Below are 14,051 nucleotides of genomic sequence, written 5' to 3' on the forward strand. Positions count from 1 at the left end.
TTCAGATTGAATACATCATCTGCAATGCCAACACTTACCGCTCTCCACGCAGGCGCCCAGCAGTGTGACCACGTTCTGGTGGGAGCCCAGCTTGCGCATGATGTTGGCCTCGTCCTTGAGGCTCACCTGGGCGCTGCAGGCGCGTATCGTCTTGACGGCCACGATTCGTGTGGCTCCGAAATGTCCACTCAGATCATCGGCCTCCGCCTTCCACACCTGGCCAAAGTTGCCCTCGCCCAGCAGACTCTTCAAGCGGATGTTGCTGCGGTCGAACTCCTGGTACTCGCTGCCCAAGGACGATTTGTCCTCGTAGCGATTGTGATTCGCATCGCGCTGTTGCTGCAACTGTTGCTGCTGCTGCTGCTGCTGCTGCAACTGTTGCTGCTGTTGCTGTTGATGCTGCTGATGATCGACCTCATCTTCGTCCAGCTCCAGCTGATATTTGGAGTCCACCTTCTTAACCGGACTTATGGGCTGCTGATCTGTGATGCACACATCGAAGACGTCATCCACCTTGGAGCGCCGTCGCACCACATAGTTGCGCACCATGTACATGACAATGGCCACCAGTGGCACCACGCCCACCGCCACCAGCACCAGTGTGACCAGATTCATGCGCCTCATCTCCAAGCTCACATCGCGCTCCTCTGCAATGGCCGTCGAGCTAATGTCCGAGGCAGCCACTGAGGAAGAGGAAGAAGAAGAGGAAGAGGACTCCACCACTCCAATGAAAACATTGCCAGCCTGCGCTTTCGCCGGACTGTCCGGACTTGGGGTGGTGCGCGGATTGACAGTGGAGCGCACAGATGTCAGCACTGTGGTGCGCAATATCTTCGAGTTCGAGCTGGAGTCGGTGGTGGGTGCGTACTGAGTGGTGCGCGGCGTCGCCTCGCAGTTGGCGGTGCTGTTGCAGAAGATGATCAAATTATTCTGATCCTCGATGTTGATCTCCTGCGTGAGCGAGGGACCCAGGGCGCGCAGTCGCTCCTTGTCCTCCTCGATGATGGTCATGTGCTTGGCCGACAGTGTGGTTGTGGTGGCAGCCGTGGTGGTTGTCACTGGACTGCTGGCGGTTGTCGTGGTGCTCGTTGTGGTGCTTCTCGTTGTGGGAGGTGCAGTGCTTGTCGTTGTGGTGCTAGTAGTTGTGGTGCTGCTCGTCGTTGTTGTGGTGCTTGGCCTTCTAGTTGTACTCGGTGGCTCGGTTGTGGTTGTGGTGGTAGTGGTGCTGGTGCTGGTGCTTGTCGTGCTCGTCGTACTCGTTGTGCTGCTGGTGGTGCTAGTGCTGCTTGTGCTCGTGGTGCTTGCCTCTGGCTGCACTTCAGGCACCACCTGCCCCACCGTTGTCTCCTCCTCAGCGCTCAGCACTGTGATGATGAGTGGTGTGGAGGCTGACTGTGGCTTGGCAACCACGCGACGCACCGCCACGGGCTCCACCTCAGCCGACTTCTGCTCCACTGAGCTCTCAGCCAGGCCAGCTGTGGGTCGCCCAGAGCCCACATAGCGTGTTCTGCTAATGGCTGGTGGTGCAGCCGTTGGTGCAATACCACGCTCCCGCATGTGATATTTATAGCGGCTGCGACTACGCTCCACAGCTGTGAGAGGGCGCCGCGTAGAGACGGTGGGTTTCACTGTGGACTCTGTGGTTGGTTCCGGTGTGGTGGTGCTCGTGGTGGTGGTGCTGCTGCTGCTCGGACTCACAGAGATCTCCAGCACGCGTGGATGCTCGTCATCACCCACAGCTGGGGTGATGGTCAGAGCGCCCGGCTTGATGGGCGGCAGCTTGGAGCCAAAGTAAAGATACGGCTGCAGCTCTCCATCCTCCTCATCCTCATCGTCCTCCTCCAGCTGCGGCTGCTCCAGCGTGGGCACCGGTTTGCCACGCCCACGCTGCTTCACCGCACCGTCCGCTATGTGGTTGAGCGTATCGTTCTGCTCCTTGGCCACCACAAAGAGGCCATGCGACGACTCATCGCTGAAGAGGATCTCATTGGTGTCCCTTTCGCCAGCAGCCAGCGCCGCCTTGTTGGGCGCACGCAGCACCACCGAGCCGTTGTTGCCGTTGCCGTTGCCGTTGCCGTTGCCGTTGCCGCTGCCGGCCATGGCCATGCGCGTGAAGTTGGCGCATTGCCGCATGCAGCTGGCGGTGGTGCGGCGGGTGAAGTTCTTGGTGCAGTTGCGTATGCAGACGGAGCGCGGATCGCTGGGCGCCTTCGAGGTGCTCTCCACGGCAGCCGATGGCGAGGTGGCACTGCGTCCGGTCGTCCCGATGCGATTGCGAAAATTGCCCCGATTCAGGGCGGTGCGACGGGCAGCCAAGACGTTCAGCAGCTTGCGTTCTCGCTCCTGCGCCGAGCTCTGTGTGGCAATCGAAGGGCGATTGCTGCCAGTGGGCCGGTAAGTGGTTGGCTTCTCGGCAACCACATCTGCAAATGTACAAGAGTCGAGTGGTTAGCAAAGCGGCACAGCGAGTATGCTAAAGAGCGGCGTATACTTGATGCCAGAATCGTGACACGTATTGGAAAAGCAAATCGCGTTTGGGAAAAATAAACAGCGCCAAGTCAACAGAAGACTCGTTTCGAATCGATTGCCAACTTGACAACTGGCCAACAACAATGGAGCTAAGCGGCGCGCTGCTAAATACCCTAGACACAACGAAAACTAATCGGATTATATAAGTGAAGCCGGCCAACTAGAGCTGGACTAGAGGCTCGTAGAACAAACCTGGGCTGTAAACCTAATTCATGTCTCTAGCAGAGCATCGGCTTGTTGATCAATTGGAAATCTATAAACTTTAACTGGCCTAGCTTGGGCATTAACAAAATTTCGACTAAATTTCAACTGGTTCACAATGCGTTTCTCTTGACATGTTTGGCCCCCGGTGGGGCAGCTGGTGAGCCAGTGTTTGAGTAATTAGCTAGCCACAAATTGTTGGATTGCCCCTCGGGCGAAACAGCTGTCCATTGTATGCATTGCACACATTTGGACAAATGCTGAGGCGGCTGCTGCTGCTGATGCTGCTGCTGCTGCTGCTGCTGCTTGGTACATGAATCATTGGGGCGATTATCAGGCGGAGGTTTGCGCAATTGTTTAATTTTCGCGTTGCCATTAAAACTGCCAAAACGACTCGCAAGCTCACAGCGCAGCCAACAATGTTAACAAACAAATTGTTGTTGCTGTTGCTGTTGCCGTTGTTGTTGCTGTTTTTCACAAGCATTTAGTTCATTGGCTTGCAGTTTAGGCCAAGGTTAGGCCTGGCATCTCAAGCGCGGCGCAGCGACTAGAACCAGCGACAAAAGTTAAGCCGCGGTGCCGGCGCCGTCGCAGTCCCCGTCGCCTTTTGGCCAAGTCTTGTATTTTCGGTTAACGTTTTATGGGGGGACTCGAGCCTCGAGCTGGCTGCTCCATTGAGTGCGCCACCATGGCTGCCCATTTCACAGTATTGCTTTGGAGCATGGTGCGGCCCATTTGGGCGTCTCGTCACGTCGCGTCGCTGCCTTCAACAGAACCAACAACAACAACAACAGCAACAATAAAAGCAACAAATACAAAAAAAACTGCCATTTTTGCTCTGTGTTGCGAGACGCGGGCGTTGCTGCTGTGCCTATTTAATGAATTAAAGAAAAATACCCTACCTCAAAGAGTATGCTTAAAGAGAATCGGTAGAGCTTGCAGATAGGTCGGGATGTTCAGGGATATCTAGGCGAGTAAATCACGTCAGTAAAACACAGAGACAGATAAATAAAGAAATAAAAACTTATTAAAAGGGAGGAAGATAACTAAAATGGGTCCGGTACGGTAAGGTACAGCAATCAGAGATATGAAGAGGGTAAAGACATAGTACTTAAGGAGAGAATGAAGAGTAAGTAAGTAAAATAGACTAGGCAACATAAATAAAGAGGAAGAGAGAGAGAGAGAGCGAGAGAAAAAGAAATTTAGATGGAGCGAGACGGTAAGAGAGTGGGAGAGAGAGATAGGGCGAGAGGAAGAGAGAGACAGTTATAAAGAAGAAGAGACAGATAAAGAAAGAGAAAGATAAAGAGTGAGATCGTGTGAGTGAGAGTGAGAGAGAAGAAAGAGTCCAACTCTAACAAAAATCAGAAAGTAAATTAGTTGAGTTTTTCTAAATTATATACATAACATATATTAAATATTATATACAGATAAGAAAATTTAAAAAGAATAAATTTTCCATAAAAAAATTCTAATGTATTAAGTAGAGACAAGTAGGGTAGCAATAAATATAAATGCAGTAGAGATTGACTATAGGGAATGTAGAAATAGAGTAGACATATGTATATACCCATCATTTGTAAAATCAAAGAGACTTAGTCGAGATAGAGCTTCTTCCCAGAGTTACAAATAGAGTACTTAAAGAGCGTATATAAAGTTGACTTTGAGTAAGACTCATGTAGACTAGAGTCGACTGTGTTCGTACTTAATGGAGAGTAATCAAAAGTCGTCGACTGTGCTCAATTTGATGTATTTGTCTTAGTAGTGATTGCTTTGCTGGTAGTGGTGCTGTTGCTCGGTGGTGTATTTGTCGGTATTTGTCGTGGTGCAGTCAGACAATCGTCAATCCACTTGGCCGCGCAACTTCTTTGGCATTAGCTATGCTGTTGTTGCTGTTGCTGTTGCTGTTGCTGTTGCTGTTGCTGTCGCTGTCGCTGCTGCTGCTGCTGCTGCTGCTAGCATTGTCTCTGCTGCGCAGTCTCTGCCTCTGCTGCTTGGCATGCGCTGTGGAATTTTAATTTGAATTTGGCCAAAAGACACGATTTTGTTTTTGGGCAGCGGCTGCACGAAGCAGCGAACCAAAACGAGCAAGCGAACCGACCAGCAAAATGGTCAACAAAGCGCAAAAGCCAAAACTCAAACAGAATTCGTTTTTGGCCAAAAATAAGCACAGATAAATTCTAAGCAGCTTAGCCAAGTCAAGTGCTTACATAATGCCAAAAAACAACAACAAATAACAACAACAACATATAGAGAGCGGTATATTAAATCCCATGACTAATGCCAATATTTACTTAGACTTGCGGGCAGCCAAAAAAAAACGAATTTTTTGGGTTGTTGATGTGAAATTTAATTGCTGGCAATTTGGCACAATGGGCGAGCATTCAGTTAAGACCGGGTTCTACATCTGCTCATGGACAATGCCACAAGGCTCCCACGAATCGGCCTTTGGCTGCCTCAAGCCATTGCCTGATGGCAGAATAAAAGTCAAGTTTTAATTGCGAATTACGCGAAACCAGCAATTGAATGCGAGACTGAGTGCTCATTATATGACTATATACATATATATAGATATCATATAAATAATATATAAACTTATATATATATATAGGTACAATTGCTTGTCGCTTGAATGAATCGCATGTCTTTTCTTTAGAGCTCTTAATTAGAAATAAATTACAAACACGAGTGGGCTGCCGTTTGTTCTACCAGTTGGCTAATTGACAACCTGACGAACTGACAAACTGACTGCTAAAATTGCAAACACAATAACAACACACACACACATACACACACACACTTGTGCATTAGCAGAGACAATTGCTGTGTTTGCCTAAAATTTTGTCGCTATTTAATGGTGTCATATTAAATATTATGAAATGGCATGCAAGAAGTATAATGCATACATATGTTTATCTATATGTATGTATATGTATAAATTCATATGACACACATATCAATCATACGCAACGTTGCACATGGCAAAACAAATTGAAGAGTGGCTCGCATTTGGCCCACAATTTGGCAACTTTACATAAGCATCAAAAGTCAACTGAACCAAGCACAAATATAAATCCATAAATAAATTTCATATGTTAGATATCTTAGACTTCGAAGATAAAGAGACAAGGCAATGGAAAATTTTTTTAAATATTTTATAAATAATTAAGCTCAAGAACTCTGAAATTAAGCTTTGACAGTCGAGTATTTAGTCACAGCCTAATACAAGCAAACGATTTGACAAGTTGAAATAAATATTGAAAAAATATATTTAAAATATATATATATAATATAATATTTTCATCTGACAATTTCAGCTTTCGCACATTGAAATTAGTTCAATTAAAAAACTAAAATGGTATATAATACATTTCTCTCTTATACAAATATACATTATAGAACTTTTATACATTTCAAGCTTTCCCTGTAGCGGAAAATTCATTGTTCTACAGTAGAATTAATTAAGTTTTAACAATTTTCGCTTAGCACAATGGCAATAATCTATACTAATTCACTCCCAGCATTGTTTGCAAATGTCTAAAATTCCATTTGATTAGCTTTGCATGGATTGCTAAACTATATATCTATTTTTATATAAGCCTGTCTATGCTAGACTTTAGCCTATGGAGTGAATAGCGTTCATTTAATGCCTGACTTCCACGCCTTGGCCCTGAAAGCTAACCCAGCTCTTTATGAGCTAAAATTGTTTTTATATGTGGCTTTAGATGCAGAGCAAAACAAATGTGACTAATTGTGAATCATTTCCGCCACACACACACACACGCACACATTTAAAGTGTTCAGGTTGCAGAAATATAATTCAATAAAAGCAAAAATTGAGCAAAACTTTCATTAATTCATTTGCGCTAATTCATGTGGCGACTGCCGCAGCTCCAATTCCCGCTTCATCTTCGGCTTCACTTTTGCTTTCTTGCCTGGAAGCCCGTTCATAAATACAATTTTTAAATGCCGCCTTGGCCAACGCGAAACTTTCTCTGCGCGCTTTCGTTGCAGTTTGCTCGCTGCTTGCTTTGGATTGCAATTTCTTTTATACCCAGCAATCAAAGAGTGTGTGAGGGGTATATGAGGCAGATATATTAATTTTCAGTGTGTTGACATGGTTTTATGGCTTAAGCTCTTCAAATCAACTTCTTCTGCAGTTAGATCTTTTGTGCTCTCAAAGTGATTCATTGTTAATTTTGAAATTAATCGAAATAGCTATAAATATACTTTTATGATAGCAGCTCTTAGCATAACATAAGCTATTGAAAAATAGATAAACATATGTCGAGTCATAAAGTCTTTATGTCCACGCATGTCTCTTACTATACAGAACTTTTTGTTTAATCTAAAATAAAATGTTTGCCAGACTCTTTTCAATCTTCCGCAAACAATACAAAGATTTTCAAAGAAATTAAAATACATATATAAAAATATTTCTATAGAATGAAGCTTGTATAAAATAGATGTATGTATATTACGGAATCAAACTTTTATGATGCACACACAAAGTAACTGTTTTAAGTCTATCTAAAAGCCGAAGGCCTCAGTAGTCATGCTTAACTTTGGGCTAGTTTTAATATTAGATAAGTAAAGGTTTATTTGCCATTTACAGGGTATACGTCAAACTGTTTCTCTAAAGCTCTATTTTCTCTTCAAGCGCTGCACCCTACAGCGTATCGCTGCCTTGCCCGTCCGCCCGCCATTCACTGCAGCTGCTGCTTCGTCTTCGTCTTCGTGTTCGTCTTTCTCTTCAACTTCATCTACGTCTGCGTCGATCACTTCAGCTGCAGCTCCGGCTTTGGTCATGTTCATGGCATTAACTGGTTTTGCTGGCCGTCGCCGCCGCCGCAATGCACACGACACGTTTTGGTTGGATCGATCGAAAGCATTTCTAATGTGAAATCGAAACATGCAACAAAATGCCAAAAGCAGCGAAAACTGAACAGGCCCAGCGAGCGATCGAAAGAGAGAGAGGGAGAGATATGGAGAGTGGGAGTAGTCGGCGCTACAGTGAAGCAACTGCAGCAGCGCCACTGCCAAAGTTGGCAGTTCATGTGCGTGACATTTTGCTAAAGAAGGAGTTAAAGTGGAGCTGGTTGGGCCTAGTTGCTGCCACTAGGTGCAGCTGAATGCAGGAAATGCAACAGCTGCCGTGGCAGACGTGAGAAAGCTAGAGAAATGCCAAAGGTACAATAAAAAAACAAAATGCAACTAAAAGACGTTGCGGATGTCAATGCGGAAATCGAGCAAAGCTTACAAAAAATAACGTTGTCGTGAAATGCCAACTAATGGCGTTTCCAACTGTTTCCTGGTTGCCAGTCAAAGCCGTGGCCCTTATAGCCCAAAATTGACCCAACTGACAAAAAAAAATAAAACAAAAAAACTCTTAAATTAAACCAAACTGCTCCACAAAAACCGACCTCTAAATCAAATGGGTGCGTTTTATATACGCGATCAGCCGAGTGAAGAGGAGTATATTAGCTTTTTGAAGTTCAGCTGATATACTTGAAGAACAGAGTTAATAGAGGTCTACGTTCTCGGTCTAGCATATGAGGCTTGTTTATATTGTACTCGATTTCCTATTTAGTTTGAGACATCCTTTATGGACCATGACTTCATCATCAGATTATATGAGCATACATACAACAGGCGTGGCATATTGATAAGCCTTTAAGTCTTTCACAATACAAAACCCGACTGAATATGCAATTAGTGCTCGTGTATGTTGTCAATTGATAAAATCTTAAAGTTAGAGCTGAATTCAAATGTGGAATACAGTTCATATGTTATTTATAACTATATGAATGAAAATTACTTTCATGCTACTCAAGGCTGCACGAGCAGAGAATCTATTTAAGAAAAGAAAGACATCACTACTAAAAACACTGGTCGATTGGCATATTGAATGATATATGTTTAATATCCATAGCAAAGTCATAGAACTAATTTATTGCTTAAAATAAATGCATGCCCTGTTTAGCATTCGAAATCATTTGTTTAGAGCAAGACAACATTTTAATCGCGGTCGCATCGCCCACACGTTTAACACTTACCGCTTCAGTGATTTAAAGGTTTGGTGCATAAGCATTTAGTTTCTAACCATAAGAATGAATGCTGAGCATATGGCATATCAGAGAAATTATAGCTAGTCGAGTAATAACAGATTCTAGCCAACGAAGTGCCTATCTATCTATATCTATCTACCCATTTATCTTTATATCTATTTTTATACCTTGAACCCATTGAAAATGGAAATTCAGGGTATAATGGTTGTCTTGAAATGTATGTTGAACAGACAGAAGGAGGCGTGGCAGACCCCAATGCATTTCAATGTTATAGTCACGATCTGAAATTTTAATAAATATACCACCCGCCGAGTGTCACATCATTCAGCTTCCGTCATGTAGTCTCAACGCATTTAGTTTCTGCCATAAATTCGCTAGAAGATCTAAGCTAAGAGCATATATATTTCTGTGAATCATATGATTATGTTTTCTATTTCGTGAGGTATGGGGATAAATTTTTCCACAAGCTTCATAGTATTCAGTTTTTAACATTGATGTACCTTACATCGAGTCTCGTAGCATTCAGCTTTTGTCATGCAGCTGCGTTCACTCTAGTTTTTGCCACATTTACTAGAAGAGTTGGCCCACAGCTTCAGAGGCATTCATGGGGCATTCTTTTTTTCTGAACGAGCAAATTATAATCAATATTTGCACAAGTTTTATTAATGCACTTTCCATCGAGTGTCGCAGCATTCAGCATTTGTCATGCAGCTGCCTTAACTCAAGTTTCAAGCAAATATGATCAATATTCCACTATGTCATAGATATCGATCAATGGTTATCGATAAACAGTTATCGAAATCTATACATAGTTATCGATAAACAGTTATCGAAATATATACATAGTTATCGATAAACAGTTATCGAGGAGTGTCGTGGCATTCAGCTTTTGTCATGCAGCTGCCTTAACTCAAGTTTCAAGTACCTACCCATATATCTATCCATTCATCTATCCATCTATCTGTCTATCTATCTTTATCGTACTTCTACAAATTTTGCAGATTTACCATCTCCCTCAACTAATACCATTTGGCATTTTCATTTTCTATTGAACGAGTATTATGCAGTCTAGCAGCTCCAACCAACAAGTTCTTACTTGCGTTTTAATGCGCTTTTAATTTTTTGTCTGACAGACAATATATGTTAAATGTGAGCAGCAAATAACAAATGCAGCATTGGATAATTGCAAAGTTTTTATTCGTAATTTTTTTCGAGCTTTGTAGTTTTTTTTTTTTTTTTTTTTTTTTTTTTTTTTTGGTGGCATTGTGCCCGGGTTTGAGGCTTCCGTTTATTTGTTTTGGCTTTGGCTTTGGCTTTACGAATTCAGTGCGAGTCGCTTGGCTCGGTCTGAAAAGTATTCAATAGTCGAAGTTGTTGTTGCCGGCGTTTGTTGTTGTGCATTGAGGCGTTGCAAATGGTTGCGGGGCGTGTCACATGCTCGTCATCAGCAGCAACATCAGCAGCGGCAACAACTTCGAGCAGCAGCAGCAGCAGCAGCAGCAACTCTCGCATCACCAGCTTGTTGCACAGCTTTACGCAATAAAAACTGAAATGTTGTTGTTGCTTTTTGGGTAGCCCTTTCGGCCGCGACCCGCGTGCAGCTTGAGCATCATTAGTTAGCCATTTGCTTTCTTTTGTGGCCCCCCTAGACAAACTAAATCATGTAAGCTGCTAGCTTACATAAGCCTTTGGGTCAGCTGCGCTTAATTAATCACAGTCAAACGAAAAAAGAGAAAAACAAAAAAAGATATAAAGAAAAAAAAAAAAAAAATTTGGAAAAATTGACCCAAGTCGATGACAAAAGTTCAATAAACTGCTCGTTAGTTTGTTCGTTTGATTAGCCGCATTTTGCAACGCTAGCTAATGAAAATGAAATTATAAACATTTTATGTAAACAACTAACAGCAAAGAAAAAAAAACCGAATGCCAAAGCAAAATAGCGCAAAACAAGCGAAACACAAAACAAAAAATCACGAAAAAATCGCAAACAGTTTTTTTAATAGCCGCTGCGAACCGCACACAAATTACGCGTTTCATTTCCTTTTCCTTTAACAACAACAGCAACAACAACAGCAACAGCAGCAACGACAACAACCGCAAAAATAATAATTTTAAATGCGCTTTTAAACCAATGAAAAAGCAAAGGCAGGCAAACGCAAGGGAAAAGCTAAATCGCCAAAAAGAAAAGGTTGTTTTCCGAAAAACTCTTGGAAAGTTTCAACATCAAATCAAACATAAACTTTCGCTCCAGCCAAGCTAGACCTAAACTCATTTCCAATCTGTAAAGTCAACAACAAATAAAATAATATTATTATTGCATATTTGTTTCTTGACAGCTGGCAAACATCATCAACAACAACAACAGCAACAACAAGCAATACGTAACCCGGCAGTGGCTGCAAGAGATGCTCAAAACAAATATTTACCCAATTACGTAGTGGGGGTGGGGCGGGGCATGAGGCGGCTGTGTAGGGCTTAGAGTGTAAATCATTTTAGCTAGTACTTCAAGCACGTAATGTGCAGCAGCAACAGCAACAGTAGCAGCAGCAGCAACTGCAATCATGTAGCGGGTATTATCAGCTTGTCACGAAATATGTTACGTATTATATGTGACTTTGGGTATTGAATAAAAATAATAAAAACTGTGTATATAAATATATGTATACATGGTTAAAGCATACTATATAAACTAGCTGAGGATATACGCAGCGCACTTACTCTCATTCAGTTTTCAATTTTCCTCTTGAGAAATTAAGTAATCCCTCACCTCGTCTTGTTTCTATTTTGACATTTTATTATTCAAAAGTCTATTTTAACCCGCAGCAAGGCAACAAATACATATTATAAATCAACTTTCATTTCACTAAAAAAAAAAAATAAAAATAAAAAAATATGAATAATATATATATATATATACAAAAAAAAAAAAGATAAAAATAAAAAACAGAATTTTTTTATTTTTAAATAATTTTGTTATTAAGAATTATATTTTATATTATAGATTTATATTTTTATTTTTACTATAACTGTTATAATTCTATACACAAAATATTATACGATTAAGTTGATATATTAATTAGATAATATATAAAATATTAAACAGTCTTCCACACATTTATTTCTATTTCTATTTATTTATATAAGTCATCTATCTCACCTCCCACTAGATTTTACACTTTATATTTGCAAAGAGGGTATTTCTATCTTTAGTAATCCCTAGCCAGACAGTTCTCTTTTTTTGGCTGAATTTTTTGCTCGCTCTTTTGTTTTTGAGTAATGGCCGAAAACAATGAATCATAAGCAGACAAACACAAACACAAACACACACACTGTGTATAATTAAGCATGCATGTGTGAGTTTGTGTTTGTGCTCAGCTACACCCAGTTAAGTGCAGCAGAAAAATAACAAAAAAAAAAAAAAAAAAAAAGGAGAGAAACACACAGCCTCAGCTATGCGAGCATACGAGTCGTATGAGTTGCATGTGGCAGAACGCCCACATTGCGCATACGCCAGGCTGTGCGAACGAGCGAGAGCTGCAGTTGCAGCAGACGCCGCTGCTGCTGCACATAGGCTGCACTTGGCTTCGCCTAGTCGGACGACTGACTGCAGCATGTTGTGGCTTTTTATGTTGACTTTTTGTTCGATTCGGCGCTCCTCTGCTCGACTGCGCTGCTGGGGCTGACTGAGGCTGGCTAATAAATGTGTCGGATTACGCAATGAACGCACATGACGGACGAGCAGCAGGTAACAGGTAACAGGTAACAATAATGAGCAAACACACCGCCACAGCCAAGAGTCAAGAGCCAACAGCCAGCAAATAGAGAGGCTGTGCGCGAGAGCGAGAAGATAACACCAAATATTGATATTTATGTATGTTGAGGATGTATTTCTTTTTTGTGCTGGCCATCGAGTAGCCAAGCGACACCTACAAAAAGACTTGAAGAACTGCATTTCGTAACAAAGCGGCGCTTCCCAACAGACACAATAAAATTAAAAAAAAAAAAAAAAGAAACCTCAAAAATGCGCATTCATTGCTGCGGGGCTGCGAGGGGATTAGGAAGTTGGTCTTAGCACTCAAAGATTTTAACGCGCATACATTAAAAAAAAACCGAACAGAAACAACAAAAAATAATCAAAATGCACTAAACTTTTTGTTTAGTTGGCTCTTGGCGCTCCACCAACCTGTTTATGTAAGCCCCAATGTGAGTGGGTAACACAATTCAAATCGTAATCAAAACGCAAAAAAAAGAGCCCACAGTTTGGCTCATGAATAAACATACATAAATTTATAATTTTAATTTGAAAAAAAAAATAAAAAAATATATACACTGTAGCCCAGTCTGAGACGAGAGTATAATAGTTGACCATAAAGGTATGTAACGCTCAGCAGATGAGCTTTAATCGTTTATCTAATCGTGATTAGCATAGAGTCATGAAATATTTTGTTTAGCCAATTTCATTTCTCTCTGCTGTGGGAAAGTGTTGCCGCTGTGGGGGAGACTGTAAATTAATCATTTCGCTGGAATTGCAAGCCAATAACTGTTGATAGCTTTGTAAAAGCCTAGAGAATTTAAAATTTAGATAAATATCGAAAATCCAATGACTCATTTATTGACAGCTTTTAGGCAAAAGACATAATACTTGACAAGCATTTTAACTACTTAATATTTTGGTGAATATTTTGACAAGGTAGTTAGTTCTTATATATAAACCAATTATAAGTTTTCTAAAATAAATATATAATACAAACTGAACCAGAGATTGTATTAAAAATCATTTCTGAAACTTTTTACGACAACTCTTTATTTCATGCAGGGTATCTCCTAGTCACGCACTGTTCGCTTGCAGCACTCATAATTGTATTCATTCTCTGGGTTTTTACTTTAGTTGAATGATAATGCGGGCCTTGGCAACTAGGCCTAACTGGCTAAGCCCAGCCAAGTTGAAGCTGGCCAGAAAACACTCCAGCAGCCAGCAAAGACAATTGACATTTGACGCCCACACACGCTGTGCTGTGAGGCTAACGAATAATTGTTAAGAAAGAGAGAAAAAAAAAATAACGAAATACTCAATAGAAATAACATTTAACGATGCTATATATATATATTTATGTGAACGCCATGGACAAAGCCTGACTTGCAACAGACCGTCGCATGGAAAGGAAGGCTATTTGCAGCATGCCGAAGCCATTGAGGCAAACAATTTGTTTGGACTAAATAAACAAGAAAAACTAAATTCGAGTTGGACTTTAA

At 41.8% G+C, this 14,051-nt stretch overlaps 1 protein-coding gene across 1 annotated transcript in view; it reads right to left on the reverse strand.

The window, feature by feature from the left end:
• LOC26527581 (mucin-5AC) overlaps positions 1 to 14,051 on the reverse strand; it is a 29,390-nt gene that overhangs the window by 1,191 nt on the left and 14,148 nt on the right. Inside the window, exon 3 of the mRNA XM_015161776.3 lies at positions 39 to 2,423. Coding sequence (XP_015017262.3) covers positions 39 to 2,423 — 2,385 coding nt within the window. The remainder of the gene's footprint in view (positions 1 to 38; positions 2,424 to 14,051) is intronic.

This window comes from Drosophila mojavensis, unplaced genomic scaffold (genome assembly GCF_018153725.1).
Source record: "Drosophila mojavensis isolate 15081-1352.22 unplaced genomic scaffold, ASM1815372v1 contig_74, whole genome shotgun sequence".
In the NCBI taxonomy this organism is placed as follows: domain Eukaryota; kingdom Metazoa; phylum Arthropoda; class Insecta; order Diptera; family Drosophilidae; genus Drosophila; species Drosophila mojavensis.